General features: G+C 38.9%; 1 protein-coding gene across 1 annotated transcript in view; it reads right to left on the bottom strand.

Annotated features, from left to right (window-relative positions):
• MAOA (monoamine oxidase A) overlaps positions 1 to 21,468 on the bottom strand; it is an 84,998-nt gene that overhangs the window by 56,233 nt on the left and 7,297 nt on the right. Inside the window, exons 2-3 of the mRNA XM_040266150.1 lie at positions 11,603 to 11,697; positions 383 to 520 (exon numbers count right to left, since the gene is read on the bottom strand). Coding sequence (XP_040122084.1) covers positions 383 to 520; positions 11,603 to 11,697 — 233 coding nt within the window. The remainder of the gene's footprint in view (positions 1 to 382; positions 521 to 11,602; positions 11,698 to 21,468) is intronic.

Consider the following 21,468-nt stretch of genomic DNA (forward strand, 5'->3'; position numbering starts at 1 on the left):
GTGTGTGTGTGTGTGTGTGTGTGTGTGTGTGTGTCTATTCAAGGTGCTTCCCTTAGCCCCAGAGGGATGGGAAGAAAGGAAGCTGAGAGCCTTCCACCCCTATTCCAGCTGGACTAGGTAGGGTGTGGCCTTCTAGGGCTACAGTGGGTGAGGTGGAGGAGGACAAAGCTGAAGAATGCCCACTTTCAGTGACTGCAGGAGTCCACAAGGACTTTTTTAAAAAGAAGGAAAGCAAGGCAGAATACTACTTTAAAGCTGAGAATCTACTTTCGTGATTGCTTTGACAAAAAAAAAAAAAAAAAACTGAAAACAAAACCAAATGTTTTCCCAAATAAAATGCTTCCCCATTGAGTAAAACACTTGAGTAAAACATCAGGCTTACCTTGACATAATGAACAAGACGCTCATTTACATTCACTTTGTAAGTTTCTAAACCCAGTTGCTTAGATAACCGTAAGATCCTATTCTGGGTCGGGCCTACATAAGCACCGCCAACATCTACGTAGTCAACATGTTCATTCTGTCGAAAGAGAAAAAGTGGCCAGAAGACTTTGGTTAGAACTCTAAAATATATATATGTTGCTAAGTCTCATAAAAACAAAAAGAACCTGTTTATTTTTTACAGTTTAAATGTGCCTTACATCTTTCAAAGGAACACTGAAAATAGCAATCCTTTCACCTCAAGAACTGACCCCCAATCCCATATGATGTCACTAAACAGTCCCATTTGTTTAGTTACTGATGAGGCCAATTTGCCAAGAACATGCACAAAGAATAAAGAACACTATAGTACATCCTGCCCATCTAGGTCTTTTTCAAAGCATTTAGGTCATCTGTGCTTTTCTTTGGAGTTGTTTCTGGGAGGGCCACCCAGAGATTTATGAGGCCTAACTTTCTGATTTCCAGCAGATGAACTCTTCAGTCAGCCCAAACTGGTGACCTCCTGATCCTATTTTATTTATTTGGCTGAGCTCTCTAGTTGTGGCCCATGGACTTAGTTGCCCTGCACCATGTGGGATCTTAGTTCCCAGAACAGGGATGGAACCTGAGTCTCCTGCATTGGAAGGCAGATTCTTAACCACTGGACTGCCAGGAAAGTCCCCTGCCTGATTATTTTTTATTGTGTGCCACTCATTGAACATGAGAAATGAAGAAATAATCTGAATCCTGGAAGGATTATATCTTTCTCAGAGAGGATTTATGTCTGCTTTCACTCAGCACTTGGGGATGCTAACATTACTAGATAATTCTATTGCATTTTCTGTGCTAAAAATGATTTGAAAGCAGGTTGAAATGCAACGTGGCCTACTCATTTTACTGTTCTCCTTTAGTGCTAGGATGCAGTCCAACCCAAAGCACAAGGAGTTTACAAACACCTCCTTCCATAAACACACACTTTGGCGGGCCCCGCTGAAGAAGCTGAAGTTGAATGGTTCTATGAAGACCTACAAGACTTTTTAGAACTAACACCCAAAAAAGATGTCCTTTTCATTATAGGGGACTGGAATGTAAAAGTAGGAAGACAAGAAACACCTGGGGTAACAGGCAAATTTGGCCTTGGAATACAGAATGAAGCAAGGCAAAGGCTAATAGAGTTTTGCCAAGAGAATGCACTGGTCATAGCAAACATGCTCTTCCAACAACAAAAGAGAAGACTCTACACGTGGACATCACCAGATGGTCAACACTGAAATCAGATTAATTATATTCTTTGCAGCCGAAGATGGAGAAGGTCTATACAGTTAGCAAAAACAAGACTGGGAGCTGACTATGGCTCAGATCATGAACTCCTTATTGCCAAATTCAGACTTAAATTGAAGAAAGTAGGGAAAACCACTACACCATTCAGGTATCACCTGAATCAAATCCCTTATGATTATACAGTGGAAATGAGAAATAGATTTAAGGGACTAGATCTGATAGAGTGCCTGATGAACTATGGACAGAAGTTTGTGACATTGTACAGGAGACAGGGATCAAGACCATCCCCATGGAAAAGAAATGCAAAAAACCAAAATGGCTGTCCATGGAGGCCTTACAAATAGCTGTGAAAAGAAGAGAAGTGAAAAGCAAAGGAGAAAAGGAAAGATATAAGCATCTGAATGCAGAGTTCCAAAGAATAGCAAGGAGAGATAAGAAAGCCTTCCTCAATGATCAATGCAAAGAAATAGAGGAAAAGAACAGAATGGGAAAGACTAGAGATCTCTTCAAGAAAATTAGAGATACCAAGGAAACATTTCATGCAAAGATGGGCTCGATAAAGGACAGAAATGGTATGGACCTAACAGAAGCAGAAGATATTAAGAAGAGGTGGCAAGAATACACAGAAGCACTGTGCAAAAATGATCTTCACAACCCAGATAATCACGATGGTGTGATCACTCATCTAGAGCCAGACATCTTGGAATACGAAGTCAAGTGGGCCTTAGGAAGCATCACTACGAACAAAGCTAGCGGAGGTGATGGAATTCCAATTGAGCTATTTCAAATCCTAAAAGTGGATGCTGTGAAAGTGCTGCACTCAATATGCCAGCAAATGTGGAAAACTCAGCAGTGGCCACAGGACTGGAAAAGGTCAGTTTTCATTCCAATCCCAAAGAAAGGCAATGCCAAAGAATGCTCAAACTACTGCACAATTGCACTCATCTCACATAGTAGTAAAGTAATGCTCAAAATTCTCCAATCCAGGCTTCAGCAATACGTGAACCGTGAACTTCCAGATGTTCAAGCTGGTTTTAGAAAAGGCAGAGGAACCAGAGATCAAATTGCCAGCATCCACTGGATCATCGAAAAAGCAAGAGAGTTCCAGAAAAACATCTATTTCTGCTTTACTGACTATGCCAAAGCCTTTGACTGTGTGGATCACAATAAACTGTGGAAAATTATGAGAGAGATGGGAATATCAGACCACCTGACCTGCCTCTTGAGAAACCTATATGCAGGTCAGGAAGCAACAGTTAGAACTGGACATGGAACAACAGACTGGTTCCAAATAGGGAAAGGAGTGCATCAAGGCTGTATATTGTCACCCTGCTTATTTAACTTCTATGCAGAGTACATCATGAGAAGTGCTGGGCTGGAAGAAGCACAAGCTGGAATCAAGATTGCTAGGAGAAATATCAATAACCTCAGATATGCAGATGACATCACCCTTATGGCAGAAAGTGAAGAAGAACTAAAAAGCCTCTTGATGAAAGTGAAAGAGAGTGAAAAAGTTGGCTTAAAATTCAACGTTCAGAAGACGAAGATCATGGCATCTGGTCTCATCACTTCATGGGAAATAGATGGGGAAACAGTGGAAACAGTGTCAGACTTTATTTTGGGGGGCTCCAAAATCACTGCAGATGGTGACTGCAGCCATGAAATTAAAAGATGCTTACTCCTTGGAAGGAAAGCTATGATCAACCTAGATAGCATATTCAAAAGCAGAAACATTACTTTGCCAACAAAGGTCTGTCTAGTCAAGGCTATGGTTTTTCCATTAGTCATGTACGGATGTGAGAGTTGGATTGAAGAAAGCTGAGCCCCAAAGAATTGATGCTTTTGAACTGTGGTGTTGGAGAAGACTCTTGAGAGAGTCCCTTGGACTGCAAGGAGATCCAACCAGTCCATCGTAAAGGAGATCAGCCCTGGGATTCCTTTGGAAGGAATGATGCTAAAGCTGAAACTCCAGTACTTTGGCCACCTCATGCGAAGAGTTGACTGATTGGAAAAGATTCTGATGCTGGGAGGGATTGGGGGCAGGAGGAGAAGGGGACGACAGAGGATGAGATGGCTGGATGACATCACTGACTCGATGGACTTGAGTCTGAGTGAACTCCGGGAGATGGTGATGGACAGGGAGGCCTGGCGTGCTTCGATTCATGGGGTCGCAAAGAGTCAGACACGACTGAGCGACTGAATTGAACTGAACTGAACTGGACTTGACCTTCAGTTGCCCTAGCTTTGTTAAGATTTTGAAAATACTACTCAGTCTCTCGCTTTCTTTTCTAGTAGTCAGCAAACTCGCACCTCCCCACCCCCAGGGGAAAAGCAGGTCAATGTTTTCTGGATGTTGGCCTAGTGATTCTTCACTACCTTCTTAGCTCTCTGGTGCTTTGAAGATGTGTGTGTATGTGTGTGGTGTCTATGTGCAATTTGTGTAGTATCCTTGTATGTAGTAGGAGGGCTGGGACAATTTACCTTATCTGCTATTTCCATAAAATTGAATGCCTAGAACCTTGCCTTCCTCGGGTAATATAATCTGATATTATCTTTCCATGGGTGGATATGCTTTGCTAACCTTTTGTTTAGAATTTTTATATCTGTGTTTATAAGTGATACTGAGATTGCCCCAGGAGTCTCCTCTATTCTCCAGCCCTTGTCTGTTTTCCGGCATTACAGTATTGATAATCTCATGAGTTAGTGATTATACTTTCTTCTGTTCTTTAGAAGGGTTCATATATAAACAGAATAATCTCTTCTTTGAACAGTAGGTAGGACATGCTTGTAGAGCTATCTAGGCTTAGTGTTTTCTTTGTGGGAAAAACTTAAACTACAGATTTAGTTTATTTTGAGGTTAAAGCACTACTCATTTTCTATTTCTTAATCTGTTAATTTTTATAAATTATATTTTCTCATAATATATACATTTAATATGTGTCAAAAATATTGCTGTAAAATTCAGGACCTCCTCTTCTCATTTACTGTTTATTGCATCAGTGGTTATATCTTCATTTTCATCCCTTTTATTTGTTTAGAGATCTCTCCTTTTCTTTTTTCTTAAAATACTTAGCAAGCATGTCAGTTTTTAATCAGACTTTAAAAAATCAACCTTTCTATTACTGATCATTTTTATCAAGTATTTATTTTATATATCATTGATTTATGCTTTTTCCTTTTTTTGGATTTTTTACACTCAATTTTCTATTTCTTGAATGCTTAGCTTATTCATATTGAGCCTTCTATCCTTTTCTGATAAAAATTTAAGCTATGAATCTTCCTCTCATATGGTTTTAACTACACAACTTTATTTTAGTATTTCCACTACTGTGTCGTTTTAAGTTTTGCAAATTTCCATTACAATTTCTGTCTAAATCAATGTTTCTAAAAGTTTTGCTGTGTTTTAATTTCCATAGCTGGAATTCTTTTCAGTTATCTTTCTGTCATAACTGCATTGTGGTAAAAAAAAAAAAAGGATTATATGGTATCAATCCTTGAGGTTTACTTTATGACCTAGCACATGGTTGATCTTCAAAGATTTTTCATTTCAGAATGAAAAGAATATATAGTCTTAAGTAATATGTATGTTTTATATAAGTCCATTAGAAAAAGATTAATTGTGCTCAGCCTTTGTTTGCTTCATTTATTATTAATTTAGAAAAGTATGTTAAAAATCCCGTAGTCTATTGGGCATTTATGTTTGATTACTATCAATTTTTGCTTTATATTTTGAGGCTACGTTATTCAGGATATACAAGTTTAGAACTGTTTGGTCTTCCAGGTCTCTTATTGTACTGATACTTAATTCAATGAAACATTTTTTTGTTTAAATCTTATTTTGTCTGGTATTAATCTAGTTAAAAAAGCTCAGATTAGTATTTGTATACTATCTCTTTTCTATCTTTCAGTTAAAGTTTTCTTTATTCTGACATTTCCCCCCTTTTAACTGAGTTTAACCCATTTATATTTTATTTCTTTTAAAATGTCTTAATTTTACTTATTATGGCTTTCCACTTATCCCACTGTTAACAGTTTCCTGCCTGATTTCTTTCCTTCTTTGGGATTAAGGGTTTTCTTTTGTTTTCAAGTTTTTTTCTTCTACTTGTTTGGAAATTATACACTCAGGCCTACTCTTTTAGACATTTCTTTTAGTGTCTAGCTTCCTTGTATGTTCTGTCACTTTTTTTTGGCTCTGTTACTTTTGACTATAAGTTATTTGTTTTCTTTAGAACCTTTTCTGTGTAAGTTATTTGTCCTAGGTGGACAGGAATTGAGTCTATTTCTGCCAGCATCCTTGGTACTTTATATATTCTATGGTTTTTTTCATGCCGCATAGGTAGTGTGAATTTAGATGGAAGCCACAGATAAAGGCAAGGTTTATTTTTATCCCTTTTTGAATGGTAAGATTTATTTCGCTTTCATGTACAGAGTATAGCACAGGGAATTCCAATTTGGAGTGTTTCCTATTAAACTTCCTACCTTTGACAGGGTGAGGATTTTATCTCCTGTTCTCTGCATGCCATACATCCATCCTGGTGGAACTGCAAAGTCTTCAGGGTTCAGTAGGCATTCAAGGTGAAAGTCAAATGAGTTCAAATTTTGAATTCCTAAGCTTCATGTTTTTACTTTGCTTCGGGGATTCATTAGTTCATTCAATAACTATATCTTGAGTTCCTACAAGGTACCACATATAGCTCAAGATGCTTCTGTTATATCAGTGAACAAAATAAAGATCTCTGCTCTCAAGGAGCTTTCATTTAGTAGGAAGAGACAGAAAATGAACAAGAACCATAATAAGTAAATATCTTAGAAGTAGATAACATTTACAAAGAAAAAACTAGAGAATGACAAGACAGATTGAAACTGCAGAGGAGAGAAGGAAAGATTTCAGGTTCAAATACAAGCAACACGTAGGCCTCCAAAAAAAAAAAGGTGATCTTTTCATAAAGACTTGAAGAAGGTGAGGGAGTTATCCATTCGGCTATTTGGGACAAGAACATTCCTGGCAGAAGAAAGAGCCAGTGTAAAGATTCTAAGGCAGAAATGTGCCTGGTATGTTCACAAAACACAGACTAGTGTGTCTAGAAAAGAGTGAGCAAAGGAAAGAGAACTGGAGATGAGATTAGAGAAGTCAAAGGCAGGGAGGGCAGGTCATGGAATACCTCACAACGCATTGAAAGAACATCAGCTTTTACTTTGAATGAAAAGGGGAGCCTTTGGAAGGTTTAGAGCAGAGAAGTGCCAAGATCTGACTTAAGTTTGAGAGCTCATTCTGGCTGTCACACTAATAGTAGATTTTAGGGGGCAAGGGTAAAAGCTGAGAAAGTAGTTAAGAGGCTACTGCAGTAATCTTCCCTGGCGGCTCAGACGGTAAAGAATCCGCCTGCAATGCAAGAGACGTGGGTTCAGTCCCTGGGTCGGGAAGATCCCCTGGAGAAAGAAATGGCAACCCACTTCAATATTCTTGCCTGGAGAATCCCATGGACAGAGGAGCCTGGCAGGCTACAGTCCACGGGATCCCAAAGAATTGGACATGACTGAGAGACTACCACTTTCACTTTCTCTAGAGATGATTGTGGCTGCTACCCAGTGGTAGTCCTGGAAGTGGAGGGTAAGGTTGAATTCTGGATATATTTTGAAGGCAGAGCCAAAAGAATTTCCTGACAGAATGAATGTAGGGCCTCATGGGGTTGAACATGATTCCAGGTGTTTGGGGGAGTTGCCATCCTCCCTTATGGGGAAGGCTGCAGGAATAGTGTTTTTGATGAGGAAGATAAGAAATTCAGTTTGGATGTGTTAGGTCTGAGATGTCTGCTTAACATCCAGGAGATCTGCAATTTTCTTACTTCAAGGTAGCACAATATATTTTATTCAGCATTTTACTTATTTTAAGAGGGACACTCAGTCATTCTGCCATAATACCAGAAATGAAGTATTCTTCTGACTTCTGTCCCTCATACAACCTAATGTTCCCTTTTACCAACTACTGGTGTTGTGCTCCAAACCTTCTCCAGTCTCCAACATCCTTATTAAGATGTGAAGAACAAAGTTGGAGTCAGTAGTCCAATACATTTAACTAAGACAGCAAGAGAACTCTTGGGAGTTTCTAAACAGGATGTCTTTAGAATACTGACACTATTTAAAGTAAATAATCCTAAGTGAAGCAGTAAAAAGAATGAGACATTTCACAGAATCTTTCTTTACAAAGTGGAAACACTGGAAAGGAGATGCCCCAGCTTCAGCAGGAAGACAGCAGAACTATGACACCATATTCTGCTATGCTGCCCCTCAGTCTTTAGGATCTCAGTTTGGATCTCATTACTCTGGGAAAGATTGAAGGCAGGAGGAGAAGGGGATGAGGATGAGATGGTTGGATGGCATCACTGACTCAGTGGGGACATGAGTTTGAGCAAGCTCTGGGAGATGGTGAAGGACAGGGAAGCCTGGTGTGCTGCAGTCCATGGGGTTGCAAAGAGTCAGACACGACTGAGTGACTGAACAACAACTCAGCCTTTGAAGAGGCCACCAACACACAACCTATTAGGAAAACTAATACATCACCCCTGTGGTAGCCTTGCAGGCATTTCAACTTCATTCATTTGGTCCTGAAGAATTATGGGGGAATCACGCTAGCACAAACTGGGAAGTTTTGAATGAATAGAAGATGTATTTGAACCACTGCCAAGGGACAATATCAAATTTGATATTTCAGTAGTTAAAGATCCAGAGTAATTTTTATGGCATTTCCTCCCCACACTCTAAAAGATTATGCTAGTAGAAGCAACTGTAACAATATTCAATTCAGTTTCTGATTAAATACCATTTCTGTGCCTGCTTTACAAAGCCCTTTTTACCCCTTCTATTCATTTGAATTCATTTGAAATCTTATAGATGTCAGGTCCTAGTTTCTCAGCCTTTCGGAGTTAATTTCTCACATTCTGAAAGGGAATTTTAATATCATACTCAATACACAATAGTTCATGTATGCCACTGATATACATAAACTATGCAGCATGAACAAGCAGCCTGGGGCAATAACATAAATGGGGCTAAGCATGGTGGAATTCTCATTTCCCTTGCACAAAGAAACTGTTTCTGGACTCAAAGGTATAGAAAACAAACTGGTATTTACTAGAGAGAAGAGAGAAGGGAGGCGGGGCAAGATAGGGGCATAGGAATAAGAGGTAAAAAGTACTATGTATAAAATAGATATGGAACAAGGATATATTGTGGAGCACAATGAATTACAGCCATTATCTTATATTAACTTTTAATGGAATATAATCTGTAAAAATACTGAATCATTATGCTATAGCCTAAAACAATATAATATAAATGAACAACATGTATGTTAGTCGCTCAGTCATGTCTGACTCTGCAATCCCATGGACTATAGCCTGCCAGGCTCCTCTGTCCATGGAATTCTCCAGGCAAGAATCCTGGAGTGGGTAGCCATTCCCTTCTCCAGGGGATCTTCTTGACCCAGGGATTGACCCCAGGTCTCCCACACTGCAGGCGAATTCTTTACCATCTGAGCCACCAGGGAAACTATACTTCAATTAAAAAAAAAAAAAAAAAAAACTAAGTTCTGCCAAAAGAGAACTGAAAAATCCACAACATGACTGATGCTCTTATTTGATAACCAAAAGGTTTTAGAGATAAGCAAAGTAGGGCAAAGGGACAACTTAATACCTATCTCCAAAATGAAGGAATATTCTTCAGAAAATGACAGATGAATCATATCTATTAAGGTGGTACAGGCAGAATATGCAATCCTTCTTTTGCACTATAACACACTACCTTCAATTAGAACCTGAAGTCGGGGGGAGCGTCAAGCCCATTTATATCTCACTGCCCAGATGAGAAAACGGAGATGTAAGGTGCTAATAGTACTTACCCAAGGTAAGACAGGGTGTCAGGCCAGTACAAGGGTCAGAGCCCCAGTCTCCTCACTCCCAGACCAATAGCCTCCCTCTGAGGAGGTACTAAAATGCTTCAAATGCAGTTTATGTAGATTCACATTAATTTGAAGCAGGCGAGCCTACAGAAAAGAGCAGCACTTCTGTAGGGTCCCCTAAGGATCTTGTCAGAATGCAGAGTCAGCAGGTCTAGGACAGGGCCTGATACTCTGCATGTCTATTAAGCTCCAGGGTGATTCCCAGGCAGGTGGCTCACAGTATACTTTGAGTAGCAAGGCTGTAGGGTACTCTTAGAGCTGAGCAAAGTAAAAATAGGGCTATGATACATCCTGGTACATTTGAAAAGGCAGAAAGTGATGGACAGAAGGGGAGCTTGGCTTGGTGTGACTGAAAAGAGCTGGTATAATATCCTTGTTTAGATGTTGGTTGACTATTTTATACCCATGTATGTTCCTTTTCCCATGCCTGCTTCTATTATGCAGCCTGGAAATGTTAAATACTTGCTTTCCCAGGCTCCCTGGCAGCTGAGGGTAGCTGTGTGCCCCAAATCTAACCAATGAGACTAAAGCAAATGTCTCATGGGGTCTTCTGGAAAAAGAAAGGCTTTGTTACAGATAAGACTTGGGCTGCCTCTTCACACCCTTTCCTGCCTGAGTGAGGGCCTGATGCTGCCAGATGCTGAAGCCATCTGGTTACCACTAGGCAAGAAACCAATAGGAAAAGAATGGCTGGGCAGAAAGACAGAGAGATCCTAAAGATTTGCTGACAAAGCTGAACCCCTGCACCAGCCTGGACTACCTACCACCAGACTTCTTCTTATGTAAAAGGACTGAATGCTTGGATTGCTTAAATCATTGTTATTATCACTGCATAAGCCATTCTATTATAAGTCTGATACATCGTCTAATGAGATGCTTCCTCTCCTTCCAGTCACTTCAACAGTCTGGTTTTGTCCCTATTGCCAATCCTCAGCCTTTAATGCTCAATTTGTGTGCTCTAGCAAAGGGGCCCATTAATGACCTTCTAAAAGCCAAATACAAGGGCCTCTTAACAGCCTTCATCCTGTGTCAAATGCCCCTGGCATTTGATTCTATTCATCATCCCATCCTCTCTACTGACTTTCATGGCACTGCCCCAATCTGGTCTTCCTCCTCTGCCTCCACTGCTCCTCTCTGGCTTCTCTGCCTCTGGCCCCTTGCTCAAATCTGCATGTTCCCCAACTTCCATCTTTGTCTTTATTTCTTTCCCACCCTAGATCCTTCCCTGTATACTTTCATCAGATTTCACAGATCCAACAACCTGCAACCATTTGTTTAAATAGTTGTAAACACCAGTTAGCTTGCATTTTTCCCAAAATGGTGATGTAAGCCTAAGTAGTAAAAGGCTGTGATGTAGCAAGAACTGGGATTCCTTCTTATGTCTCACTGACCCCACCTGAGCAAAGAGTGCCTCTGTCAGCAGTGCACCTCTTGGAGAACAAGGACTACGGAAAAAGTTGCACAGAAACACGCTACATTGGCCTCTGCTTTCTGTGGTCACACTTCTTTTAAGTTGTGTGTCCTTGGATAAATAAACAAGGAATATGTATTTTGTGTGTGTGTGTGTGTGTGCGCGCGCGCGCTCGTGCACGTGTGTGGTGAAGGTATAGTCACTTCAAGTCCAGCTAAACCTTACCTCACCTGAGATACTATATCTTCCATTTAGGTCTCTGGTATGGAAATGATGATGCTGTATTGAAATTATTTGTCCAGGTTTGTTTTCTTCACTAGAATGCAAGCTACTGAAGGTCAGAGGCTGACACTCCTTGGTGGGTGTTTGTTGAAAAGAACAGATACTTATTTAATAAAATAGTCTAGGACTATGGTGGATCAATGGCTTAACTACATACACTCTTGAGATTTCCCCCAGCTCTGGGACTTCCAATGACCCCACTTCTACTTTGTGTGAGATTTTGTATTTATGTAGGTATCAAAATCATTTACCCTCACTGTGTATGTTCTTCCTCCAACTCTCTCCCGGGCTTCTAAAACCAAAACATTAACTTCATGTTCGGCTAAGAGTTTGGCAGCAGATAATCCTAGAAGGGGGGAAAAAAAAGTCGAAGAACATATTAACATCTAAATGTGAAATACTGAAGATTTAAGCAGGTCTACATATAATATAAATGCAGAACATCATATACAATTCATTGATTGTCCTGTCTATCTAATAAATGTTGTGATTCTATCTAATCACCTCACTGTGATTACTGAGCCCCAAATTTTATAATCTAGAATATATTATATTATGTATCATAATTTAATTTTATTATCTATCATAAGGTTGGTTAAAATGTAATAATTAAAAAAATATATAGGAGTTTGGTGATAATCAAACCATATGCAAAAGAATCTATTGAACCCCTCAATCAACCCTTATCATTCCCCTCTTCTAGAAATCCTTATCATTCCCCTCTTCTAGAAATCCTGACTGTATAAACAGAAGTGTTTTCCTGGAAACTCGCCCTACCTTACACCAGCCCACAGTATCTCTGTGCTTTACTCAGTTTAAACCCCCCCATAATGACCTCTGATTATTTATATCTGGATTACATGCTAGCTAGATCTTGTCTTCCCAACTAGATTAAAAATTACCAAAGGCAGGAACCACGTTTCATACTTTATTTATTTGCTCAAAGCTGTGTACAGGCTTTCACTCATAAATAAAAACTTTCATAAAAAGCAGATTTTTAAATATGGTATAGTAAGGGAATTCTCTGGTGGTCCAGTGGTTAGGACTCATTGGTTGCACTGCCGTGGCCCAGGTTCAATCCCTGGTTGGGGAACTAAGATTCCACAAGCCAAGTGGTAAGAAAGCAAATCAAACAAAATGAAAGAAACAAACAAAAAACCCCAGTATAGTTAATACCAGAAAAGTAGAGGCAAATGTTGTAGATTAACATTATATCAAGGGTGTATGCTATGAACATGACTTATCACTGATGTTAATCTTGATCACTAAGGCTGAGGTAGTGTTTGGCCAGGTTTCTCCACTGTAAAGCCATTCTTTTCTCTCTCCTCCCATGCTATACTCTTTGGAAAGAAGTCTATGTAAAGTCTGCACTTAAGAAGTGCACTCCACCCTCGAGGAAGTAGGACATAACTCTCTACTTCTTAATAGAAAGTGTTAGTCACTCAGTCGTGTCTGACTCTTTGTGACCCCATGGACTATAGCCAGTCAAGCTCTTCTGTCCATGGGGATTCTCCAGGCAAGAATACTGGAGTGGGTTGCCATGCCCTTCTCTGAGGGCATAAATTATTTGAAATTCATCTGCACAGGACATTTGTCTCTTCTCCCCCAAGTATTTATTTATTTAACCATTTACTTAAATCCTTATGGATTCATAGACAGTAGTTTTATACTTTTGGGTATAATCCAATATTATGTTACTTATTTTGTTGCTCAAATTGTTTCAGCTTTGGCCACTTAGCATTTTGTGTGTATGTATGTATATGAGGTCTTCATTACTTTCTAGTATCACAAGATGTACCAGGCTCATCTTTCTCTGCCCAGCCCTACAATCAGCTATTTCTCCAGTGAACACTGGTTCCTTTTATTAGAGAACAGGTTTAGAAACCAAGATCTGGGCTCTAAGCATGCCCACTGCTACTAGAGAATCATGTTTCTAAGACCTCTCAGCTCACAGAGTAAGGAAAAAAGGGCATGTATACACATTTTTAAATCTACCTTTTTTGTACTTCAATTTATGTCTTATACCTAGTCATCTTTATACTCCTCTATTAAAAAAAAACATGAAGCAGACTACATAAATATACTTCAAGGAGAAAAAAATGTCAGAATATTAGGGTGAAAGAGAAATAAGAATGACACCAGAGATAAAATTAGTAAAATGATATCTAAATATGTGTACAACTGGTTAAGAAGAGGAACTGTTCTTAGTGATTTTAAAGCCCAGTAACTTGACAGTTCATTTCTAATGGTATATATGCTAAAAACAGAAAAGAATTGCAAACATTTTAATCAGTAATCATTTTGTGGGTGCTAGGTTTAGAATTGTTATTTTGAGGCCATTATGTATGTGATGTGAAACAAAGCAAATGAGTAATCAGGCTGCTATCACTGTGATCCAGGATTTGGGGCCTAGGAATAAGGAAATTCAGATGTAAGAACAATGAGACTAAGTAGAAATCTGGGGCAGGAAATGTACAAGATGGGTCTGGAACATCAAATCATAACAGAGAGCAAGGAGGCTAACAGAGACCACTAGGATCGTGACAAAATGGCTCATAAATCTATCTATAAGAACTCCCACTGGCCAAAGATGGAACAGTTTGAGTATCAAATAAAACAACTTCAGGGAGTTCCCTGGTGGCCTAGTGGTTAGGAATCTGGGCTTTCACTGCAGTGCCCCAGGTTTAATCCCTTGTTGGGTAACTGAGATCCTAGCAAGCTGTGCAGCATGGCCAAAACAACAACAACCCCCCAGCTGTAATGGCTTAAATTCACTCATAATAATAATAAAAAAATAAAAACTCTCATTGATCACCTTTGGAAAATACTAAGGAATCAAGTTATTAAAAAAAAAAAAAAAGAAAACAATTTGGTATTCATCCTATCCTCCCGTTTTACACTGAACCTCAAAGTAACCAGGTAGCTAACAAAGGGAGATTTCACTGTATAAAAGTATGCTAGCTAATAAGTGAAGACAGAAATAATTAGAATATCAGCATTTTGCAACCTTTAAGGAATTAATAGATATAGTGCAATGATTGTCAACAGATGCTAACATGACACACACAAGAGAGAGATAACCAGACATTGGCAGTCTCTTAAAGGAAGTGCATACCACCATGTATGAAGTAATTAGGAAGAAAGGAAGGAAGGAAGGAAGGGAGGGGAGAAAGGGAAAGAGCAACCAAACTAAACTCTAATGTAATCTAGACTCTAGATATGACACGTAGGGGCCAGAAGAACATGTTAAATAATATCACTGGGATGCAATCAACAAAATCTAGATTGTAGGAAATCATACAGGAGTACCTGGTTTCTTTCATTTTTTAAAAAACAACTTGCCTGCTCCTGCTCTCTCTCCCCCTTTATCCTTCACCAGCTTTTCCTATAATAAACTTCTAAACATGGCTAGTTCTGTTTTGATGTCTGCTCTCAGAGGACCCAGACTGACATGGTATTTTGTTGATACAGAGAATGGTATAATATACATACCCAGAATCAAGGATGAGTTTGCGTATATAAGATCTAAAATGCAGGCTAAACCGTAATATCCAGCGCTGCTCTCTGTTAATGTTTGTATGCACCTTTGACTACTTCAAGTACAATGTACCGCTGCATTACTGACATCCATCCAAGATTTAGGTATGCAGCAAATATTTGGAATCTGCTCACAAAAAAAGGCATCCCGTGACAGTTTAAATAAATGTGAGCCAATGTCTGCAAACTTTGGTGCAATGTGTTTTCTGGGACAGAGCCAAAGGCCTCTTCTGCTGACCATCATAAGAAAAGAAAAAGGATGAAGGTGTGATGAAAAACACTTATGCATAAATCTTTGTTATGTTTATTTCTGTAGGATTACATCCTAGAAGGGAGATTACTAGGTCAAAAGATATGAACATTTTTTTAGGCTCAAAGCACTGCTCTATATTGAAAAGCAGAGAAACTCAGATGCAAAAAGTTTAATTTCTTCCCAGTTCCCCTTAATCAATCTAACCATAAACCAATTAGATTGATAAAAACACCCTTGGGTTTGCTAGAATTACTTGATTAGCTGCTCTTCTAAGGGAGGAGGAACTTGCCCTCTGCATGCTGCCTAAGGAGAAGCAGAGGCGGCTCTGAATTCCAGCAGCTGTTGGGACCTGTAACAATTGTGCCCCCAGAGGCAGCCTGACAGTGGGTTTAGTGCTTCACATCCGACAGATCAATTTCAGGTGCCTTTCCTATTGCCTCTCAGTCCTTCTTCAGAATAGATTTTATTACCCCCATATTCCCGATAAGGAAACCAAGTGCCTGATATGTCCACAACAAAGTCTCCTAAAAAGTGAAAATTTTTATTTCTTGCACCCTAACTTATAAAGCTGGAGCCTCAATAAAGTGGAATCTAATGTGGAATTTTAAACAAGCTTGATGAGTGGGGTTCAGTGACAGTAGTAAATAAACACTACTCCAGAGGCTAAAGGAGGTTGGGGAAGCAGGGCTAGCTGAGCCAGGACAAATGAGCACGCCAGTAACAAAGGGCATTTTGCACTTTGGCATTTAAGGATATAAACAAAATTAAAAAGCTTGGGGGTGGGGGGAAGGTTTCAGGAAGGTTTCATTACAGGAAAATGATTGGCCCTATCTCAGTAAGGGCCAAAAAGTTTGAGCTCTTAGAGAAATAAGTAACATGTTTAAAACCTTTCAAAGGGATTCCAGAAAAAATGGTTTTCAAAAGGTCTGTTAGGGAAATTAAAATGGAAGCAGTCTTGTTCAGGCTTCAGAAGTAGGGGAGCAGGCCTCTGATCAATTTCTGATCCTGTTTGGACTACATGTTTGCCTATAAGCACACCAATTGTTATCAGCAAGTTAAGCGGCACTTTATAGATAAGAGAGTAGGTCTTAGAATTCCTTAAGCCCCTGGGGACCTAGCCAGGCCCCCAGGATTTAAGGAATCTTGTGACTCAAAATATGAAACAAACAGCATTGTAAAAGTTAAAAAAAAATAGAGCTGCATTTTTGCATGCAAACTGATGATAATACCAGTTTGTGGCCTAGGGTTATAAGCAGGACCCCCCAAAGTGGCAATCTAAAGTCTCACCAGTGGGATGGAGGCACCTGCTTGGGCCCTTTTCCCAACTGGGACTCCAGATTGCTGTTGCTTGGAGGTTCCCGGTGCTGTTCAAATCTAGATGCAGGTTTCAGCCCAATTTGGTGATGTATACGCTGTTATTTCTCTCTATTGTTTCTATACCTTTCCTTTAAATGACTGTATATTGAAATTAAGTTAAATAAACTTCTATTAAAAAATTGAAATTCTTTATTCCTGTATAACAAGTGGTTTCTTTTGTTAACGAATCCCTCAAACCCAAAATGAAAGTAAAGCTTTAGGTAAAACAAGGCCTTGAAATTTTAAAGGGAAAGATTTAAGTCATTTAAAAAAAATACGCTTTCTAAGATGCTGAATAAATTGGGGATGGGGAGTGAATGTTTCAGTCTGTATATTTACTGTGAAGAAGACTCTGATAAAGAACTTCCATGATAATTTAAAACTAGAAAATACAGAATATGAAAATACAGTCAAGATGCCATTAGAACATTTACTTTTGAATAATAACTAATAACTAATTTTGAATAAATAACTTGGTTAAGTCATAAATAAAGCACAGGCAAACACTTGTGGTCCAAAAGGGCTTTTTCTAATGTATCAACTACCGTCTTGATTTGAATGGGAAAAAAAACACACTAAAATAATGCCTGCTTCAAGGTATAATTATTCAGTTATATTTCTTAATTCTTTTTTTGTCCTTATTCTGTGTAATCACTATATATTCTACCCTCCCCTCATCACTACAAAATTCAATAATTACCTATGGGAAAAAAAATCGTCTCTCAAATGTCAACTCCACAGATTAGTTTAAGGGCTTTTGACATATATTTCAAAATCAATAAATAGAAGTTGGGTTTTTTTTGATAAATGGGATAAAGTTGTTAGAAAAGAAAAGATTTTTAAGTCTGAAGGTAAGTTATCAAATACAATGTAGCTACTAAAAATAAATTTTAAAATCAAAATTTTTAATTTACATATTTGTTATAGAAAATGTCATATTAAACCTATTTCATTTTGTTCCAGAGATACACAGATTAGCCAAAGTTAAGAGTTCTGTGCATGGTAGCTCTTCCTGTCATACATTTTCTATAATTTAATGGCCACATGAAATCTAGGGCAATAAAAGAAGCCAGCTCCGCCCCCCCACCTCTCCTGGCACCCCTCCCCACCTTCAAGATAGGGGAAAGGGTTTTAATAGTGGTAGGCTAGTAAATGGTTAACAACCATCCCTGGCCTCAGGCCATGGAGAGGACACTTGATCTGCAACATTTGTATCTCCATGATATGTATACACTCTCATCGTGGCTGATTTGGAATCACCAGTGTGATTACAAGATACCGGTGTGATATCACTGAATGTGAAACTGGGAAGACATATGTTTGATCAGGCTCAGTCCTTTCAAGACAGTAGAAGCTGGCTCCAACACATGCTGTTAGACCTATAGACTCCTGGACTCCTGTCAGAGATGGGAAGGAAAAACAAGTCTTGCAGAGGCAATCTATTGAACTTGCAAGTGTATGAGATTCATTGGTATCCTAGACTCTTAAGCGTCGTAGTGTCTAGCCTGTGAACCTCCCATGAGCATGTCTGAAGAAAGAGATCTAAGGCGGGCACTGGTAAAATATTTCTGCACCTGCACCAAGAGCTCTTCCTTTCCCAAATCGTGGCAGACCAAGTTCATTAGGAGGGAAAGAGACTCAAACTCCCAAATGTCCAGTGGTTTTCTGTGACAGTAGTAGGTTTTCTGTGACAGTGGTCTTCTGTGGAGAAGCTAAATGCACAAGAGTTTGTTAAAGCCCTATTAGGTATATAAGGATCTGATCAGTTTCAAAATGCAAAAAGCCCCAAAAAAGGGAAAATAGTAGAAGAGAATCTTTAATCACTTTGCAATTAAGTATTTTAAATAAGGATGATGAGCTTAAAACAATATAATTTCTTTTCTGGTTTCTCTCTCTTCAACCATTTAAGTTTTAGAGAAACCAAAATAAAATAGGTTAATGGATTTATTAGAGAGGCTTAAAAAAACCTCAAGTCTGCTAAAAGCACACCTCATATGAGAGTTCAGGCAATTGTTAATCCTGGTTATTAGATCAGGAAAGCCTGGATGAGATGATGTATGCAGCCAGCATCGGTGTTGCCATAGCAACCTCAAACCAACCTCCAGCTTCTTACAGCCACTGCCCATGGAAACCGGGCTTCCACAGATTCAGCAGTGCTTCTGATGTCCTGAGATGGCTCCTCCCCATAGCAATGGAATAGGAAATGATTTAAGCCACACAGCACACCTGGAGGAGGAATTAAGATCAGCAACGAAGCCTTTGAGGAAATGGCCCTTTCCTTCCTGGGCTATAAATCTGTAACTGTGGAACCTAGCTTCATACCTGCCTTCTCTACCTCCTCGCCAAGGGCCCTTTCTTTTACCTTACTTCTTTAAGTACATTCACATTAGGAAAAGATGAAATTTGTCCATTTGACTTGTGCTACCCTTTCCAGTTCAACTGATTTTCCTTCTACAACAAATGATTAGAATAAACCTTGAAATGTAGCATATTCCTCATGAAAAATGTCCAGTGACCCCACTTTCAATATGGACAAGTGATATAATCATCTCTCACAATCTGTTACCCTGCTGTATTTTTCTTCTTAGCACACATCACCACCTGGCACTCTCTATACATCTGCTGCTTCCCACCACTACAGTCATAGCCACTCTTGTCCAAACCATTGTGGCCTTTTGCCCTTGTCCAAGGCAACATAACCTCCTGCCCAGAGATCTGCCTCTTGACTAGTGTCTAATATGTGTTATACACCTTTGCATCCCTGGAATGGAGCCTGCTGTGTTGCAGGTGCTCAAATGCTTGTTGCAATGAACAGAACTACATACCAAGAAAACAAAACCGTGCTCACCTGTATGAGGGCAACAGGTAAGTTTCCAAAGCTACTTAGATTACATTTATCTCAAGCAACTAAGAAAGACTGACTAGGATAGAGTGCCTGGTCATTTAAACATTTATGCCCCGGTAAGTTAGGAGATTCTTTACTAGTACATTCTCTATATACATACACATGATAAAACCATTCTTGTTATCTATCTACCTACCTATCCGTCTATATCTACCTGCATTTTGTGCTTCCTTTCAGAGAAATAATTATCTGCTTTTGAAAATGCCAAATCTCCTAATCCCTTTGATAAGCTAAAAAGACAGAACTGTCTCAAATGATAAATAGATAAAAACTAGCAATTAACTTTAATTTGCCCTCAATTCGACAGACTGGTTGTCTAGACAGTCCTAATTTATTTGATTATAGTTCAGCATTCATCTTCACTTTAGATAAATGGATCTCACCCAACTTAGGGAATGCAATTACCCTTTAATTCATTATTTGCCCCATTCTTTCACTGAAACTGAAAATACACTCAGGGGCACTCCACACTGCTGTACTCAGATTCTGCATACTAGGATGCACTGTGGTTAGGCAGCAATTTCCAAAATGTTTTATGGAATACTAGTCTTCAAGATGCTCTGGGGTAAAGTATCAGTGGTCATGGAAGTTGGGACATATGCTGTTTCTCCTTTTGGGAAATGTATGATGCATGCTAGCATACTAAAGGCTCTGATAAGTCCTGCAGTGAAGAGACTCATTTAACTTAGCATTTCTCCACCTTTTGCCTAAAAAAAATGGCATCTAAAAAAATACACTTTGGGAAGTCTGGTCTCATTTCTTAAAATATTGGCAAATATTTAGTAATAAACTCACCTAAGCAGGGTCCCAAGTGAACAATGCCTAGAGCACAAGCTAAGGGTTGAAGCAAAGCTTTAGTGTAGCTATCGTTTATGTTCTGCTGGCTCTCCTAGTTCTTCCTGTTTATTTCTTAAAGTGGGATTTTTCTTCAACTTTGACATTCATCACCACCTATGAATGTGTATAGTGTACATCACATATTAAATATTTTATTAATTTTCTATTATTCAATGAATGTTCTCTGACCAATGAATTCTTACATGGACTCTTGGACTCTTGGATTAAATACTACAAGGAAAAAAGTACAGTCAAACATCAGTTCATACTGAAGTTTTAGAAGCAATGTTTCCAAAGAAGGAAAAAAGCTAAAACCATAAATTTTGTCCAAAGCACACATTGAGCATTCAATCAATATTTACTGAATAAATAAATAAATGAGTGAAGAATACATGCAGACATGCAAAAAAAAAGGTTTTTAACTTAGGCCACAGCTAACAGAATCAGACATGACTGAGCGACTGAACTGAACTGAACTGAACAGTTAATTAATTTAATCTGAAAAAAAAGTCACCTGAAAGGTCATTCTTGTTACATTTAGAATTCATCCAAGATCCACAGCACTTCTGTCAAGCACTATTTCCACCATGAAACACTTCCCTGCCCGTCATTTCCTTCTCCTTTTTGTGTCACCACTGAACTAGCCTCAAACATCAAGGGCACCTCAGGTTCATAGTTGTAACCCCTGCTACATAGAGGGGTCCTAAGCCTCACATGGTCACTGGATAGATAAATGGACTAACATAACTTAACTCTTCCATTTGGGTCTGAATTTTGTCAGATGCCTTCAATGACCAATGACCTTATTTGTTATTACAAATGCATATTAAATTGAAATGTATATTTAACACTGATGGTTTCAATTCAATACATAAAATCTGTAAATACCAATATTAGTATTTAAAAATCACATTGACCACCACAGCCTTCCATTTTCTTCACCAATGTTCTCTCCCCAAGTTCTTTCTTTTCAAAATAGGCAGGTTCACTGTTCTATTTGGATGAACCACAAGCTGAAATCAAGATTGCCAGGAGAAATGTCAATAACCTCAGATATGCAGATGACACCACCCTTATGGCAGAGAGTGAAGAACTAAAGAGCCTCTTAATGGAAGTGAAAGAGGAGAGTGAAAAAGTTGATTTAAACCTCAACATTCAGAAAAGTAAGATCATGGCATTCAGTCCCATCACTTCATGGCAAATAGATGGAGAAACAATGGAAACAGTGA

Source organism: Oryx dammah, unplaced genomic scaffold (genome assembly GCF_014754425.2).
Source record: "Oryx dammah isolate SB20612 unplaced genomic scaffold, SCBI_Odam_1.1 HiC_scaffold_23, whole genome shotgun sequence".
Taxonomy (NCBI): domain Eukaryota; kingdom Metazoa; phylum Chordata; class Mammalia; order Artiodactyla; family Bovidae; genus Oryx; species Oryx dammah.